This window comes from Mustela erminea, chromosome 9 (genome assembly GCF_009829155.1).
Source record: "Mustela erminea isolate mMusErm1 chromosome 9, mMusErm1.Pri, whole genome shotgun sequence".
NCBI lineage: Eukaryota > Metazoa > Chordata > Mammalia > Carnivora > Mustelidae > Mustela > Mustela erminea.
Window position 1 is genome coordinate 5,656,111 of NC_045622.1, and position 19,339 is coordinate 5,675,449.

General features: G+C 38.3%; 1 protein-coding gene across 3 annotated transcripts in view; it reads right to left on the reverse strand.

Moving 5' to 3' along the window:
• C9H11orf65 (chromosome 9 C11orf65 homolog) overlaps window positions 1-19,339 on the reverse strand; it is a 66,654-nt gene that overhangs the window by 19,506 nt on the left and 27,809 nt on the right. For 2 of the 3 annotated variants that reach the window (XM_032360074.1, XM_032360072.1), the window contains 3 exons: window positions 7,767-7,820; window positions 7,433-7,633; window positions 5,936-6,066 (listed from right to left, as the gene is read on the reverse strand). In XM_032360074.1, coding sequence (XP_032215965.1) covers window positions 5,936-6,066; window positions 7,433-7,633; window positions 7,767-7,820 — 386 coding nt within the window. The remainder of the gene's footprint in view (window positions 1-5,935; window positions 6,067-7,432; window positions 7,634-7,766; window positions 7,821-19,339) is intronic. The other variant, XM_032360073.1, reaches the window with a different exon arrangement.

Here is a 19,339-nt window from a genome sequence, read left to right on the forward strand (position 1 = left end):
ATAGATCAGAGTCCCTGTTCTTCAGGAGCTCAAAGTACAGTGGAAGCAGCAGACCAATATGAGGAGATCTGCAAAATTGTGACAACTGAGTATTTATAGATCTGTGAAGGCACCTCCAAAAAAAGTGCCAGTGCCTAGCTAAGTCAGGGCAGGCTTCAGAAAGAGATGTTTGAGCCACGTATCAAAATGTGAAAGCTGGGGCGCCTGGGTGGCTCAGTGGGTTAAAGCCTCTGCCTTCAGCTCAGGTCATGATCTCAGGGTCCTGGGATCGAGCCCCGCATGGAACCCCACATTGGGCTTTCTGCTCAGCGGGGAGCCTGCTTCCCTTCCCCCATCTCTCTCTGCCTGCCTCTCTGCCTACTTGTGATCTCTGTCAAATAAATAAAATCTTTAATTAAAAAGAAAAAAAATGGTGAAAGCCTTGTTGCCATGGAATTGAGCCAGAAAAGAGCAACCTGGGGAGAGGGGCTATCATGTGGGATGTAGGGACAGTGAGCTCCTAATATGTTTCAGGTAAGGAGGGGATTTAATCTGTTTTTGAGACACGGCACTAGTGTTTACACAGAGATGGCAAAAGACTGGAGACAGAGGGAGCAAGCAGAAGGACCCTGCCTGTGAAGTAGAGACGAGAGCACTGAGCGCTCCAGTCGGGGAGGGACGGGCACGCCGGACTGGGGAGAGTGTTTGGAAGCAGAACTGATGGGACTTTATGACAGATGACACATGGGAGCTTATGAAAGGTAAGCAGTCAAGGCGAACCCCTACATTTCTGGCTTGGATGACTGGGTAAATGATGGTATCCTAACCTGAGGCCAAGAGGAATATGGAATAGAAACAATTTTTATGGTGAAGAATGTAAGAAATTCAGTGTTACACCAGTTGAGTTTGAGATAGAAATGTCCGTGTCATTAGAAATAGAGAGCCCAGTTATGGATGAAGATTGTTTTGAGAGTAAACAGAGGAAAGGGAAAAAAAGGATTATTGTCCATGTACATTGGCTTATTACCAGGCGGTCTCCCCACCCCACCCCACCTCATCCCCCGCCCCGCCCCGTGCTATGCCTGGGCTTCAGCAAATCATTCTAATGTTCCATCAGTGCCACTTCTGGGTGACGGCACACACGGTGCATGTACTTTGTTGTTCTGAGCCTATTACTACACTTCCTGTACTGTCCATGGGCCCCTGGTTAGAGGCAATGTTGAATGGAACAAAATGATGATGGATAAGGCTCTGTAATAAATGGTACTGCTGACCGAAGTGACGCAAGCAGAGAAATCAAACACACATCCAGAATGTTTGTCTATCACTGCGAACACGAAGAGATGCCACCTGACTGTGAAGGGACTAACCACCCTGCCACCAGGCAGCCAGCACGCTGTCGGAGGCAGAGCAACGGCCTTTGCTGTCCAGTCAGCTGAGACTATGGAGTGGGAACGACCGCAGTGAGGAAAAGACCAAGTTTAGGAGTCTGTATGCAGCCTCCATGCCTGCACCCACGGCCGCCTTGTGCATGGCTCCACTGGGCAGCCACGGAGGCGGTCAGTGAGACGGACATCCACAGGCTGGGTCATCTCGTCCATCTGAATACTTAGCACTTTCTGCCTCTTAGGCCCTTGGGAGGGCACTCACAAGGACACAAACATACGCTATGCCCATTGTGAGTATACCTGCCCCAGATCCAATCCCAATTTCCCCATTTAATCCCACCCAAGTGCCTAATCAGCGGAGAAGCTCTCAGTTATCGCCCACAGACAATAAGGTTCCTGTCTCAAGCTGTTCTCCTTTATATATGAAGTAGAAAACTGGCTGTGCTCACTGGGAGGACACCCTTTGACCATTCTGTGAGCCTACTTGGGGGCTGTAATGTAGGGACTGTCCATATTTGGATGTTGCCAGAAACCTGTGCTGATCCCTGATGAATTAGATCTAATATATTCTCCTCTGTTAGCTGGCCACAGGGGACTCCCCATGAAGCCAAAGGCATGGAGAAGAGCAGTGCCAATGCAGCATAAGCGGGTGTTGAAGGACTCCGGGCCACCTGCTCATACAGCTTACCATACAGCTTACCTCATACAGTTTACCACCGCCCTCCGGACCGTCTCAGACCCATTCTCTTTTGCACTTCATCTACTTTGTACTGAGATGATGCTGTATACTCTCAGCTTTACAGTTCACTGGATTAGATAAAACCCAGGTCAGCTCATAATCGCAGAGCACTCCAGTCCTCCTGCCAAGCACCTGGTCTCTCCCTCAGCCTAGTAGCAGAACTGGAACTGATTTTCAAATTTAAAACAGAGGTTGGCAGAAAAGGGCATTACCCTACTCCTAAACCCTCTGTGCTAAGATCCTCTCATTACAAAAAGCCCCATACAGTATTTCACTGTCTGTCCAATACTGCTGGGACTGCTTGGCCCTAAAGGCCAAGTGGGAGGACCGTGACCACGCTGTGGACCTGCTACCATGTTCACCCTTACACCTTGTCCCACTGGAGCTCAGCAGCCTCATTGGGTTACCATGAAAACAGGCTGGAGCAGCACATTTAGCTGCTAAATCCAGAGATGCCCTGTAAGTGCTGTGTGCCTTCAAGACAGACACACCAAGATACTGAAACTTGTCTCTCACTTTAGAAAGGATATCCCAAAATGTCCATAAGCTTTAGTCATGTGACAAACCCTTAGCATTTTGCAAAATTCTCTCTCCCTCTGGTGTGCATTTGTCCTATGAAGTCATTGGGGAATTATTTCTGCTCACTGCCTCTGATGAGTGTAAGGTCACCAGTGCAAGGACAGGCATGATGGTCTGTGGGAAGGGAGATGTACAAGCCCCTAGGGAGAACAGCAGGAGAGCAGACACAGCTCTGAGAATGAGAAAGAAAGGCACATCCTCTTCTTTCCATGTAAATGCGAACTGCCTCTCTTTCTGCTTGCTGGCTGGGATGAGAAAGAACAGGAGTCAGGCCAATAGCAGCATCCCAGGGGCCAGGGGCTGTCCTGACTTGCTGCATTAGAGGAAACGCTTCTGGAAGCTTAGCTGCGACCCCTACCACTTCAGAGTTCCATTATTCCCGGCAAACTAAAGGTACCAATTCCACCACAGCTCTCCCCACTGTCATTTCCGGTCTATAAAAACAGCTACCATGGAGTTCATCCAGAACTCTGCAGCTCCTCTCATGTATTAGTGACTTGATGAAAACTGTCTTCTGGGCCTGGGGTTATAGCTAGTGGGTAGCTGAGTAGACTGTACATGAGAGGAACGAAGACATGCATTCCCGAGACCAGAAATGCTTTTCTCTACAGTACACCAGAGGAGGGCAGGCATTTGCAATGGCAGAGCTTCGGCTGAGTTCAGGCTTTGATTAATCAACTAGACAGACTAACATCATTTCTGTGTCTCAAGCCAACACATTGAATTCATAATCCTAAATGAATGTGATCATTATCAGTAAATTTAACCCAATCATCTTCTGATCTCACAACCTGAAAATCCACTCTCACATGTTTCCAAGGCTCCTATGAAAGGCTGGTAAATTCTTGTAAGCCTTTTGATTAATAAGCAATCTGCTCCTGGACTAGACCTTGACCTCTGTGTCCGGGCTGTTCTGAGACAGAACTCTCTCCGTGGGCTGGAGGCAACGTGCGATGTTCGTGGGAGAATGCTGAGGAGAAGCAACATGGGCACATGCAGCAACTATGCCAGGTGCAGGGGCTGGAACGCTTTTATGCAGAAAAGGCCTGGGCCCCACAGAACAGGCAGGAAGAATTTCCACCACCAAGAGGGGAGTTTTAAGTTCAAAGTTCTCAGCCTTGTCCATGCCTGCCCATCTGTCCCCCTCCCAGGTCTCTGGGTTCCACTTCCTCACCACTCGTGCCCTTACTAGTGCCCAGGACCCAAGAGCATTAAGTACTTGCTTGCATGTAGGCACTGTAACCCTACAACCCTTACAACTGGTTCCTGGGCTGCCCCCAACTCACCCTGCAGGTACAAGAGATGAAGAACTACTTTATCAAAGTCTTCTGAATGTCTGCACATGTTCTTATAAAAATCAATGGATAGACGGATAAAGAAAATGTGATACACACAGAAGAATATTATCCAGCCATAAAAAAATGAAATCTGGCCATTTGTAATAACACAAATGGAGCTTGAGAGCATTATCTAAGTGAAGCAAGTCAGACAGAGAAAGATAAAATACCCTACGATCTCACTTACATATGGAAACTAAAAATACACAAGCTCACAGATAAATAGAATAGAATAAATAATAAATAAATAGAATAGATTGGTGACTGTCAAAGGTTGGGGGGTGGACAAAATGGGTGGGGGGGGTCACAAAAGTTTTTATAACTTTACTGAGGTATAGCTGATGTACAGTAACACACATCTTTAAACAGAACATGAAGAGTTTTGACTTAAGTATACACCTGTGACTCCATCACTATAGTAAAAAATGAACATTTCCATCGCCCCCCCAAAGTTCCTTGTGTCCCTTTCTCATCCTTTCCTTCCTTCATTCCCCCAAACCCCTATCTCCAGACAACTACTGACAACTACTCACATATATATACATGAGTAATTATATATATATATACACATACATACATATATATATGTATGTATATATATCTCGCTAATGGTTTCTTCCTGTCTATGGCTTGTCTTTTTTTCCTCAAGATTTTATTCAAATTCCAGTTAGCTAATATACATGTAGCTTGTCTTTTTTTTTTTTTTAAGTGTCTTTCAGAGAGCAAAAGCTTTTAACTTTGATGAAGTGTAATTTGACAACTTTTTTATATGTCATGCCTTCTGTGTCCTACATAAGAAATTTTTGCCAGAACTAAGGTGACTAAGATTTTCTCCTTTGCCTACTTGTAGGTATTTTATGACCTTAGCTTTTATATTAAGATCTGTGATCTCTTTTGAGATATAAAATTTTATGTATATGGTGTGAGAGATAAGAGTCAATGTTCATTTTTCTGTATTTAAATATCTAATCCATTGAAAAGAACATCATTTTCCAATTACAGTGCCTTAGCACCTGTGTTAAAACTCATCAGTGTATATATGTATCCATTTTTCTCAACTCTTGATTCTGTACTATTAACCTATGTCTACATTTATGCTGATAATACAATGTCTTGAGTATAGTAGCTTTGGAGTAAGTCTTGGAATCAAGTAGTATAAATTCTCCAAATTTATGTTTCCAAAATTGCTCTTGGCTAAACTAGTTCCTATGCATTTCCATAAAAATTTTCAAATCAACTTGCCAATTTCCCCCCAAATCCTGCTGTAACATTTTTATTGTGACTGAACTGAATGTACAAATCAATTCGGAGACAATGGACATGTTAACAATATGGAGTCTGCTGATCCATGACCACCTTGTATCTCATGAGTACCTGTGAATTTTACATAATTTGGGATCCTGGAGTTTTTGTATTACTTTACATATCTGGGGGATTTGTTCTGTGTATGGAGTGAAGTAAAATTGTAAACAATTTGATGTTTTCACTTGCTATTAACATTTGTTAGACATGTACAGAATAACTTTTAGTGCAATCCATACAGGTCAGGGTCTTAGGGCAAAAAGAAGGGTTAAGAAGGGTACAGATTGGATCTGGAGGGCCAAATAAAAGTTATTTGGTATACAAGAGTAAATGTTTACTTTCATATCTAATATTCCAATAGACTGTAATTTCCTTGAGGTCAAAGACAACATGTCTTTCCCCATTTATATCCTAGAGATTAACAGTATCTCACACATAACACACATTTGTTAAATGTTTGCTTTCTATGCATTTTAAAAAACAGAACTGTAATCTTACATTTTCTTTGAAAAATAGCATGTAGTCATTTTAATAGTGATAGCATTTTTTAAAAGAACTTAAAATAGTATATATTTAGTAAGTCTAACTATTTCATTAACTTTTCAACTTACATTTTCCTCATCCATTCTATCTTTCTAATTTTTCTTTTCTTTTCCACATCTTGTCTTCTCTTCAGTTTAGAGAAATGGAATTCAATTTCTTTTTCTTCTCCTACCTCTGCATTTTCAGTAGACATCCAAAACTATTGAGGAAATGAAAAATGAGTAACACAAAGTGCTGAGATACTGATTGTGAGGTTATCTGGTTACAGACAAGAATTTCTGTGAGTTCAGTAGGAATATGTCAAGGTAGAAACACAGGAGTGAATACACCCCTTTTAAGGTACTTCTTATATACCATGGGTGAGTGGCACATTGCACTTTCAGAGACACATGTTATAGAAAGACTAACAAAGCACTCATATCTTGAGGTACTTAATAACTATTGGTTGAACAGATAAATGCATAGACATACTCCAGTACTCTTTTTGTTTTTCATAACAGACCTTACCTACTATTCGTGCTGTTGACTTCTGAAGACTCTAATTCTCAAGGAGTACAGGCACCCTTCAAGAACAGTCTCATCATTATGCTCCAAAACTTTGTGGTTTCCCCGTGTGACCTGCTATCCTAACCGGTTGCCTGTTTTCTTACTTTGAATTCATTTCCTCTTCTTTACCACATACACAGTAAAGAAAAAGGAGGAAAGTTTGCTATCCCCTGTAACACTGTGTATCTGTCCCTCTTAAAGCACAGACTTACAGCACTGTACTGAAATATTCTTTTCACTTGACTCTCTCCTAAATTAAAAAGAAAAAACACTTGAGGGGAGAGACTATTTTATCTACCATTGTATCCCTAGCATCGAGTACAATGCCTGACACACAGTTGGTATGCAGTAAGGTTTGTTGAATGAATGTATGAACTCACACTTTGATCATTTTCACTTTTTAGTATACTTAATATATCAATTCTATAATCTGCATACCAGAGACTAAGGACCTGAATGAAGATATGAGCCCAAAGAGACATCTAGAACTATAGAACCTGATTAACCTGCAAAATGTAAGCTTACAAACATCCTTAGAATCTCCACAGAAATGACATTAAACCTGGGTGCCTTTGGAAAAGTCCCTAAATCAAAACCATGTGCAGTTAAAATCATTTCATTCAGATAATGAGGATATATTAAAGTTCCAAACACTATGACGACCCAAATTATTTCCCACTAGTCCCTGCTGTTACAAGCTCTATAAGAGAAAACATTATCTTTTTCTTAAGAATTCCCAGCTCTAGTCCAAGGATTAATTAATATAGATTCAACAAAATTTTCAAATTTGCTTTGTTATCTGGATCTAAAGATGACCCAGATCAAAGCTGATTACTAAAAGCAGAAGTAAAGAAAAAAAAGATACACTGCTGATCTTGAAGTATTATTAGTAACCTGGTAGTTAATGTCATCACTCTTTATCAAATTATCAAAATTTATTGTTTTAAAATTAATTTTCAAAAAGACAAACGAGTTTCTAAATATATGAGTCAAAATTATTAATATTTCTCTTTTCTTACTGTATCGGTGACAGGCCTCCAACCATTGTTTTCTACACGACGATACCAGCCACTATGATTCTCTTCCTGAAGATCACCACTTTTAATATGAGATGTATATTTTGCTGGAAGTTTTGTATAATTTCTAGGGCTATTAGCACACAGATCTTCAATATGTCTATGAGTGAAAATTTTATAGTATATATCAGGTGGAAATTTAACCTGTATATGGAGAAGTTCAAAGGACCATTGTAATCTAATTACCAAAAAATGGTTTACATTTTTAAAATTACATCTTTTCAATTTCACATAAATATGCTTTAAAACTACCAAATAAGAATTCATCCATACTTACACCACCTAATCGGAATCGTACATGAACGCCAGCAGCAGCATCTAGAAGCTCTGCCTATAAAAAAATGTATTACTCTTCAACACTGTATACATTAGTTCTCTACTTCTGACTCTATCATGTTAAAATAGTTGCTGAACATATATTATTTATGAAATAGATCAGATAAACCTCAAATAATTATTTTTAAATTAAAAAATATTTTAAGATTTAATTTCTTACAGCATCCAATAAATAAAACATCTTCCATGAAAACTGGAAAAATGATACCAAATTGTGTTTATTTTCTGTGAAACATTTAAGTATAAAAACCAACTGATATGTTGTTATTCACAAGACAGAAATTTTACATAAGTCCTCAAATACATGATTTACATATTAAATATTACTTTATTGGTAAATTCAGGGAAAAAATTATGGTTGGCTAATTTAACACCAAATGACCTTTCCTAACTAACTTTTGTTAGGTCAAAAATATATGTTTAAATTTTATAAGAATTGTATATAACTGGTATTCTAAATTTTAGTGCCCTGTACCAAATGCAAAGTAGAGAAAACAATTTTGGGTACTCAATCAGAAGACAATTTGATCTTACCTCCTGATAATATTAAGTTAGATGTGAAAATTCATGTTATCCTAAATCATTCATGTAAAGCCTGAAAGACCACATGAAGTTTTGCACAATTTTCTCCTGACTAAAGAATGTATATACACATGTATACATATATAGGATCACAATTCTAACATGAATTGATATGTTTTATAACAGGATCTAAAACTTTTATTTATAAAATTCATAAAGTTTATGCAGGTGATGCTTGAACAACATGGGTTTGAAGAATGCAGGTCAACTTATATGAAGATCTTCTTTTTTTTTTTTTTTAAGATTTTATTTATTTGACAGAAAGAGATCACAAGTAGGCAGAGAGGGAGAGAGAGAGAGGGAGGCGAAAGCAGGCTCCCCACCTAGCAGGGTGCCCAATGCGGAACTCAATCCCAGGACACTGAGATCATGACCTGAGCTGAAGGCAAAGGCTTAACCCACGGAGCCACCCAGGCAGCCCTATATGAAGATCTTCTATAGTACAGTACTGTAAAAGTAATTTCTCCTCCTTAAGATTTTCTTGACATGTTACTTTAGCTTACTTGAATGTAAGAATAAAGTATGTAATACATATAACACATAAAATATGTGTTAAATGACTACTTATGTTATTAGTAAGGCTTCTGGTCAACACTATGTTATTTGTAGTTGACTTTTTGGAGAGTCACAAGTTACATATGGACTTTCCACTGCATGGCAGGGTTGGGGGGGGTCACTATCTCATCTCAACATTGTTCAAGGGTCCACTGTATATAATTTTTTTTTTAAGTCTTTTTTTTTTTTTTTTTTAAAGAGATCACAAGCAGGCAGAGAGGCAGGCAGAGGGAGAGGGAGAAGCAGGCTCCCTGCTGAGCAGAGAACCCGATGCAGGGCTCGATCCCAGGACCCTGGGATCATGACCCGAGCCGAAGGCAGAGGCCCAACCCACTGAGCCACCCAAACAAAATTCACTATATATGTACTTTTATCTCCACTAAATTAGGCAAATCCTAAGTGTACAGCTCCATGGATTTTTTTTTCTTTCCTCTTTTAGTCAGTTAGGGTGAAAGGATTATCATGTCAATCTAATCAGAAATTGAAGTGGGTCAAGCGTGGATTATAGTTTTAGTAATTCATATCTGGTCTGTCCATTTCTAGTTTTTCCCTATTTCTCAGAGGTGGTCCTGGCAAGTCTCTATCTACTCAACTACTAAAGCCTATGGGAAATCCAGGTGTACTTTTGGGAAGATTTGAGTTTACTTCTTTATCCTTCTACCATTTACAAACTCAGATGGGGATGAGAACTGGCTGGATATTTGAGGCACTTCCCTTCCTTTTAGCATGACTTTGTCTCCTAACCTCATTGGAAATTTTATTTAGTGGAATAGTGTTATTTAAAGTGGACTTACACTAATTGTAAATATTCACAGCAAACTCTAGGGAAACCAAAAATTAGTAAAAAAGAGTTATAATTGATATACTGAAAGAAAATAGAATCATATAAAATGCTCAATTAAAGCCAGAGAAGGCAGAAAAAGAATATGAAAAAAGAAAGAACAAGGGCAAGAAATTTATTGCTTTCCATTGCTGAAAACATTAACAAATATGTTAGATATCAATCACTATATTAAATATCAATGGTCTAAATATACAAGTGAAAGGCAGAGACTATAAACATAGATTTAAAAAATAAGATCTAACTGTATGTTGTCTACAAAAAATATTTTAAATATAAAGACACAGGTTAAAAGCAAAGTTATGGAGAAACATAACATATTCACTAACACCAACTAAATGAAAACTGAACGGCTATATTAATTTCAGAAAAAGCTGAATTCAGAGCAAGGAAAATTCTTAGTGATAAAGAAGAGGATTACATGATGATAAAGTGGCCAATTCTCTTTGAAGATATAACAATTCCTAAAGTATTTATGCCTAACAAGAGACTATCCAAACATGTAAGGCACTATAAGAACTGGAGAAATCCACTATTATAGTTGGAGAATTTCAACACCTCTCTATCAGTAACTGCCATATTCAGTAGACAGAAAAATCATTAAATCCATTATGAAACTGAACAACACTTGTTGTAATCACCTAGACCTGACATTTCTAAAACACATTATCCAACAATAGCAAATATACACTCTTCTCAAGCTCATATGGAACATTTACTGAGATAGAACATGTTATGGACCATAAAACACACCTTAACAACTATAAAATAATAGAAATTATCCAAAGCATGCTCTCAGATGCCAATGGAATTAAATTAGAAATCAGGAACAGAAGCATAGCTGAAAAGTCCAGAACTTGGAAATTCAACAATACACTCTCAGTTACAAATAGATCAAATAAGAAGTCTCAAGAGAAATTTACAAATATTTCGACCTAAGGGAAAATGAAAATACAGCTTATCAAAATTCATGACATGCAGAGGCAATGGTGCTTAGAGGAAAATTTATAACACTGAATAAATATATTTGAAAACAAGAAAGACTTGAAATCAATATTCGAGACTTCCATCTTAAGACTCTAGGAAAAGAAATTAAATCAAAAGTAAGCAAAAGAAAAGAAATAATAAAAGCTAAAGCAGAAATCAGTGAAATCAAAATAGGAAACCAATACGAAAAATAAAAGAAATTAAAAGCTAGTTCTTTGAAAAGATCAATAAAATGGGTAAGCTTCTGACCAGGAAAATGAAGAAGAAAAAAGAGAGAGAGGGAAGACACAAATGACTAATATCAGAAAAGAGGGGCTATCACTACTGATTCCAGGGATGCTAAAAGGATAATTAACAAATATTAAGAAAAACTCTATGCCTACAAATTTGATAGCCTATATGTAATGGTTCAAATCCCTGAAAGATACAACCTGACAAAACTCACACAAGCAGATACAGAAAATCTGAATAGACCTATTAAAGAAACTGAATCAATAATAAACCTTTCAAAAAAGAAAGCACCAAGCTTCAATAGGTTCAGTCATGAATACTACCATTTAAGGAAAGAATTGTACCAATTCTCTGAAATCTATTCCAGAAAACAGAAGGAAAGGGAATACTCCTTAACACATTCTATGAGGCCAGCATTATCCTAATACCCAAACCAGAGGGAGACACCACAAGAAAGGAAAATTACAGACCATTATCTCTCATGAACATAGATGCAAAAATCCTCAAGAAAATATTAGCAAGTCAAATTCAACAAAGGAATTATATACCACAAGCAAGTGGGATTCATTCCAGGTACGCAAGGTTATTATCAAATTACAAAAGGCTAAAGAAGAAAAATCGTATGATCATATCAACAATGCAGAAAAAGTATTTGATAAAATTCAATACCAATTCATGATAAAAATTCTGACAAACTAGGAATAGAGACAAGCTTCCTCAACTTGACAAAGGGTATCCAACAATAAACACACCTATTATATTTATTGGTGAGAAACTGCATGCTTTCCTGCTAAGAGCAGGAACAAGGCAAAGATGTCCCTTCACCCCTTCTATTCAACATCATATTGGAAGTCATAGCTAATTCAATAAGAAAAAGAAATAAAAGGTATACAAGTTGAAATGGAAAAAAATCTGTCTTTGTTCACAGAAAACATAACTGCCTATATTAAAAATTCCAATGAATCAATGAAGAAATTCCTGGCACAAAAAAGCAACTATAATAATGTTGGGGGATACTACATTAACATGCAAAAGCCAACTGCTCTCTTATATACCAGCAACAAACAACTGGAATTTGAAATTCAAAACACAATGCCACTTATATTAACAACAAAAAATGAAATATGCAGGTATAAATCTAACAAAATATATTAAAATCTTTATGAAGGAAACAACACTGTAATAAAAGAAGACCTTTTTTTTTTTTTTAAAGATTTATTTGAGAAAGAGAGAGAGAGAACATGTTGGCGGGGGCAGAGGGAGAAGCAGACCCCTGTGGAGCAGAAAGCTCAACCCCAGAACCCTGGGATCATGACCTGAGTGGAAGGAAGATGCTTAACCGACTGAGCCACCGAGGTGCCCATAAAAGAAGACTTAAATGAAAGGAGAGATATTCAATGTATCTGGATAGAATGATTCAATACTGTCAAGGTGCCCACTCTTCTATAGCGTAAATGCAATCTCAATCAAAATCCCAAGTTATTTGGTAGATATGGACAAACTGATTCTTAAGTTTATACAAGAAAGAGACCTAGAATAATGAACACAATGTTAAATAACCAACATAATATTGCCATTTGCATAATATTGAAGGAGAATAACAAAATTGGTGGACCCAACTTTACACTTGATCTTAGCCAAAAGGCCGAGAAGCGATGGTGGACCCAACTTTAAAACTTACTATGAAGCTGTAATAATCAAGTGTGGTATTAGCAAAAGAAAAGACAACAGATCAGTGGAACAGAGAGACATTCTGGAAATAGCCCCACATAAATACAGTCAACTTGTCTCTGACAAAAGACCAAAGCCAATTCAACAGGAAAAGGATAGTTTTTAACAGTGCTGGAAAAACTGGACATCCACAAGCAAAAGTTTAATTCCAATTCCAGTTAGTTAACATACAGTGTAATATTAGATTCAGTTGTAAAATTTAGTGATTCAACATTTCTTTAATTTCCTGTTTTGACCCATTCATGACTTAGTAGTGTGTTGTTTAAATTCCATGTATTTGTGGTTGTTTCATTTTTCTTGTGGCTGACTTCTAGTTTCATGGCATTGTGATCAGAAAAGGTGTGTGGCATGACTTCAATCTTTCTGTATTTGTTGATGCCTGTTTTGTGACCTAAAATGTGATCCACTCTGGAGAATGTCCCATGTGCACTTGAGAAAAATGTATATTCTGCTATTTTAGGATGGAATGTTCTGAATATATCTGTTAGGTTCATCTGATCCAGTTGGTCATTCAGAGCTATTGTTTCCCTGTTTATTTTCTTTTTAGATGATTTGTCCATTGATGTACATGGGGTGTTAATGTTCTCTACTATTACCCACTACACTATCAATGAGTTCCTTTATGTTTGTTACTGTTTCATATATTGGGTGCTCCCATGTTGGGGGCATAAATATTTACAATTGTTTTTCTTCCTGGATTATCCCCTTTATTAGGATATAGTGTCCTTGTTTTACCTCCAATTACAGTCTTTGTTTTAAAGTCTATTTGATATCAATATTGCTCCTCCCTCTTTCTTTTGACACCCATTTGCACAATAGATGTTTCTCCATCCTCTCACTTTCAATCTGCAAACATCATTAGGTTTGAAATGAATCTCCTGTATACAGCAATAAGATGGGTCTTATTTGAACCATTCTGACACACACACACACACACACACACATCCATTTTATTATTTGTTTTGTGGTTGTTTTGGGAAATTTTCTCTGATCCTTTTTATCTTCCTCTCATGTTTTGCTGATTTTCTTCAGTAAGATATTTGATTTCTTTCTCTATCTTTATATTATTTGGATGTTTACTAGTGGTTTTCAATACATGGTTACAATTAGATTCATATATAACTTCTTCTTCAGACAGCAACCTATATTAAGTTGGTGGCCACTTAAATTGGAACCCATTCATTTCCCCTCTCCCTCCTACATTTTAGGTATACGTTATTATATTTTATATCCTTTTTATGTGAGTTCTTTGATTTTTTTACAGAAATACTAATTTTTACTGCTTTTGTGTTTCCTGCCTTTATACCCTCACTTTTGGTCTCCATTTTCCACTCAAAGAATTGCTTTAATATTTCTTGCAGTGGTAATGAACTCCACTGGTTTTTGTTTGTCTGAAAAACTCTTCATCTCTCATTCTATTCTGAATGACAGCCTTGCTGCATCGAGTATTCTTGGCTGCAGATTCTTCCCATTAAGCACTTTGAATATATCATGCCACTCTCTTCTTGCTTGCCGCATTTCTGTTGAAAAATCTCCTGCTATCCTTGTGCGTTTTCCTTTATTTCCTTTATAAGAAGTTAAGGACTTCTTTTGTCTTGCTGTTTTTTAAGTTTTTTCCTTATCATTATATTTTGCAAATTAATTATAATATGTCTTGGTGTTGGCCTGTTTTTGTTGATTTTGATATGAGTTCTCTGTGCCTCCTATATCTGGATGTCTGTTTCCTTCTCCATATTAGGGAAGTTTTCAGCTATTATTTTTTCAAATAAATTTTCTGCCCCCTTTCTCTCTCTTCTTCCTTTTGTATTCCAATAATACAAATGTTATTATGTTTATTGGAGTCAGTCAGTTCCCTGAGTCTATTCTCATGTTGCATAACTGTCCTCTCTTGTTCAACTTTATTGCTCTCTATTACTTTGTCTTCTAGGTCATTAATTAATTCCTTTGCTTCTTCCAGCTTACTGTTCATTGAATCAAGTGTGTTTCTAATCTTGTGTATTGCACTCTTCATTTTGGATTCTTTTTTAACTCTTTTATCTGTGGTAAGGGTCTCACTGATGTCTTAAATTATTTTTTCAAGCCTAGGGAGTATCCTTATTATCATTTCTTTAAATTCTCCATCAAGCATGTTACTTATATCTGTTTTAGTTAGATCTTTGGCAGTGGCCTTACCTTGTTCCTTCATTTGGGGTAAGTTCCTCTGTCTTCACATTTTGTCTAAGTCTCTGCCTTGTTCACTGTGTTAGAAAAGCCAGTAATGTCTCCTGCTCCTAAAAGTAATGGCCTTATGAAGAAGAGGCTCTATAGTATCCAGGGCCTGGTACTTCAGGGAATATCTCCAGTGTGTGTTTTCTGCATTCTGCTATCATGTCCTCTGCTCTGTCCTTTAGGCCAGAGGCTCCCCTTGATTGGTATGGGAAGGGTTTGGTCCCTGGCCTGAATGTGGAGAGTTTTAACTAGGTGTGCTCTGGTCTGCTTCTGAAATGAGACTCATTATCACCTCCACCAGAATTGAAGCCCTGCAAAACTCTCTGGTAGGAAGACATTGTATGAGCAGGAGAAGGAGTTTGTGCTGGTCTTTTTGGGGAGATGTCCACCACATTGGGACTGAGACAAGTGTGACTGAGAAGGACAGCTCCACCAGGGCCAGGAGGTGAGGGGTGGTGTAGGACTTGGTGTATGCAAGTTAGGCAGCCAGTATCAGTGCTGCACTACTTCCCAAAGGTGGCTCTGTGTTTATGCTGAGGGGCAGGGTTAGGAAATGGTGTTGGCCAGCTCCTTTGTTCCCAGAGAGGTATCTCTGTGAATGCTGCCTCTTAGGGACACACTCTGAGAAGACCAAATAATCAGCCCTTGAGTGCCCTAGGTGTTCTTAAGATTGCTGTTTCCAAGCTGTCTGCGCCTGGGTTGTCTGCCTGCCTTTTCTCCAGGAGTAGCAGTGCCTTCCAGGTTCTACCCCAGTCAAGCCTGCTGACCTTTAAAACTTCAGACTTCAAGCCCTGGTGGTTACAGGAACCCATAAAATTCAGTCCCTCTCATTTTCCAAGCCAATAGCTTTGGGGAAACATTTTTCTTGTGTGTTCCCCTGTATGCTCCTGCCCTTCTCCATGACCACGGCTCACGTCACAGCACTTGTGAACTATTTTTCCTCTAAACTGTATCTCTGCACTTCCTACCTTCTTCAATGTGGCTTCTCTTCCTTTAGTTGTGGAATTTGTTATGTTGCTCTTCAGGTCGATTTCTAGGGTATTGAGGATGTTTTGATAGTCATCTACTTTTATTAGTGGGATGAGATGAGCCTAGGGTCCTCCTACTCCATTGCCATCTTCCTGCTCTCTCAAGACTTAAATACAGATAACAAACTGGTAGTTTCCAGAGGGGAGATGTGTGAAGGGATGAGTGAAATAGATGAAGGGGATTAAGAGGTACAACTTCTAGTTTTAAAATAAATAAGTCATGGAGATGAAAACTACAGCATAGGGAACGCAGTAACACTGCAGTGACATAGTATGGTGACTACACTACACTTATCTTGATGAGCACTGACTAATATATAAAATTGTGGAATCAATACGTTGTAAATTTGAAAGTAATGTAACAGTGTATGTTAATTATACTTCAATAAATACAATTAAGAGGGAAGAAAGAAAGAAAGTGAATAGGCAGAAAATAAAAAGAAATTATAATAGATCATTAAAGAATCATTATAAAGATCATTAAAGAATATTATCAATAATTCTAGTAAATAAACTTGAAAATTTAAGTGAAACAGGCAACTTCCAGAAAAGTACAACTTATCAAATGTAGCACAAAAATAAATATAAGATAGGAATATATCTATAACTATAAACTAATTCTGTAATTTAGAATCTTTCCACCAAGTAAACTTCTGGCTTCCCTGGTAAATCCTTCCATTTACAGAAGAAAGAACACACAATATGAGAAGGAACATTTCTCAGCTTGTGCTACTATGTCAGCTAAATGTGATACCAAAATCTGACAGAAACAATATAAGAAAGTAAATTACATGGTTTGCCTGAATGTAGTTACAAAAATTTAAGCAAAGTACTAGCAAACTAAGTTCAGTGATATTTGAAAAATATAAGACATTTTGACCAAAATGTGTATATTCCAGAAATGCTAAGTAGTTTAACATTCAAGTAAAATAATAATATCTCAATAAGAGCAGAGAAATGTCATAAAATTTAACATCCATTTTTTGGATTGGGGGAAAAACTTGTTTTCGCTCAGAGAAGAGAACTTCCTTTTTTTTTTTTTTAAGATTTTATTTGTTTATTTGACAGAGATCACAAGTAGACAGAGAGGCAGGCAGAGACAGAGAGAGGGAAGCAGGCTCCCTGCTGAGCAGAGAGCCTGATGAGGGACTCAGTCCCAGGACCCTGAGATCATGACCTGAGCCGAAGGCAGCAGATTAACCCACTGAGCCACCCAGGAGCCCAAGTGAACTTTCTAATAAAAGTTTTCTACACAAAAACCTATAGCATACTGTATACTTGATGGATTGTTGAGCCCTCTCCTTTTGAAATCATGAATGGCAGTGGTTACCACTTGTATTCACCAATTTACTGAAGGCTCTAGTTAATGTGGAAGTACGAGAAAAATAAATAAATTGTATATTTGGAAAGGGAAAAAATAAACTCATTATTTGAATTTGGCATGCTTGTTCCTGTAGGAAATCCAAAAGAATCTATGCACTAATTATTGGAATTAATAAATGAGGGAGCAAAGTTGCTGAAACAAAGCTAAGAAACAAACAAAAATTACTTGTTTTCCTATGTATTTGCAACAGAAATCAGTAAAAAAATTTTTGTTTTAAAGATTTATTTATTTTAGCGAGAGAGTATTCATGAGTGGGAGGAGGGGCAGAGACAAAGAACCTTCAAGCAGACTCTCCACAGAGCATGAAGCCCGACGATGAAGTGGAGCTCAACCCCATTAACCATTAGATCATGACCTGAGCCGAAACCAAGAGTGGGATGCTCAAGCAACTGAGTCACTCACGTGCCCCAAAGTTAGTAAAAATTTTCTAATTACTATTTAAAAAGAGCTTGAAAAAGCAAGGTCTAAATCTAAGAAAGAATGTGCAAATTCTCTACACAGAAAACTATAAAGCATTGTTGAGAGAAATTATAAAACAACTAAATAATGTTAAGGATTGGGATTTCCAGAAGAAGATACTGAAAAGACATTTGGGTGCCACATGTTAATAAGGGATCAACACCTAGAAAAGAAGAGGAAGGATGTGTTTGAGTTACTATGCAGGGCAATCCAAGCCTGTGGCTTCTAGAGTGAATATTGCCAAACTGGACTACCTCAGGATAGACTTTATGCCCCCTTCCCTACTCTACCCTACACTGCTTGGTTACTGGATATGAACTGCCCTGGAAATACCTGACTGACCTTGAGGCAGTTCTCCCCAGATAAGGTAGAAACAAGGTGCTCGGAGCTGGAGGCTCTCTGCTATCACAGTCCCTGGGACTGAACTGGGTACTAACTCCTTGTAAAAGGAATCTGGGAAGTACCTCACCATGTTTCCTACAAATGTTCATGGACTGGAGCTCTCAAAAGAGTTGAGAAGTCCATTTTCCTCAAACTGACATAAATATTCAATACAATCCCACTTCCAAAATATTTTTAAAAACATTTTTAAAAATTTTGTTAGGGGCACCTGGGTGGCTCAGTCAGTTAGGCATCTGACTCTCCGTTTTGGCTCTGGTCATGATCTCAGGGTTGTGAGATTGCACCCCACATCAGGCTCCACAATGGGCATGAAGTCTGCTTAAGATTTTCTCTCTCTCCCTCTGCCCCTCTCCTGCCACTCTTTCTCTCTAAAAAATAAAATAAAATAGTGTCAAATACACACAACACAAATTTACCATTAGTGCATCTGATACATTCACAACATTGTTTAGCCACTGTCTATTTCCAGAATATTTTTTTTACTCCAAAGGAAACCCCATATCCACATACCCTTAAGCAGTCACTCCCCATTTCCCCATTCTCTCCCTCCCCGGCCAGGACCTGACAATCACTAATTGATTTTTTAATATACTCTCTATTTATTCAGACACCCTGTATGTTCATCCTCAGTCTTGTCCTTCCCAGGCTCTGGGTCTGCCTGTTCTTGACCTGTCTGGCACCCCCTGTATCTTGTCTGTGGGCAGGGAACTGGCCCAGCCCTGGGGGTGCCGGGCAGTGAGGAGAAACAAAGGCAAGCCTCTGTGCAGGTCCCTAAAGCAACTGCCAGAGAGGTCAAAGTCCACAACAACAATTTTTGAGAATAAGATCTCTAGTTGACCCCTTGGCCCTAGAAAGCCACACCAAGAAAGTAAATGTTTGTCTCCATAGCTACCAACTAGCTGAGGCAGGAGGCCTGCTGGGTGGGTGAACACAAACACGACAACGCTTCCTTGTGAACTTAGCAGTCTTTTTCTTCATGAAGCACGCTCCTAGTCGCCCAATGTTTCCTTTATTGGATTCCAGAATTCCAATAAAGGTGATTCTAACAGTTACTCGAAGAGCTCCCTAGTCCACTATTTTCTCGATGGTGGAGGATTTTATGTGTA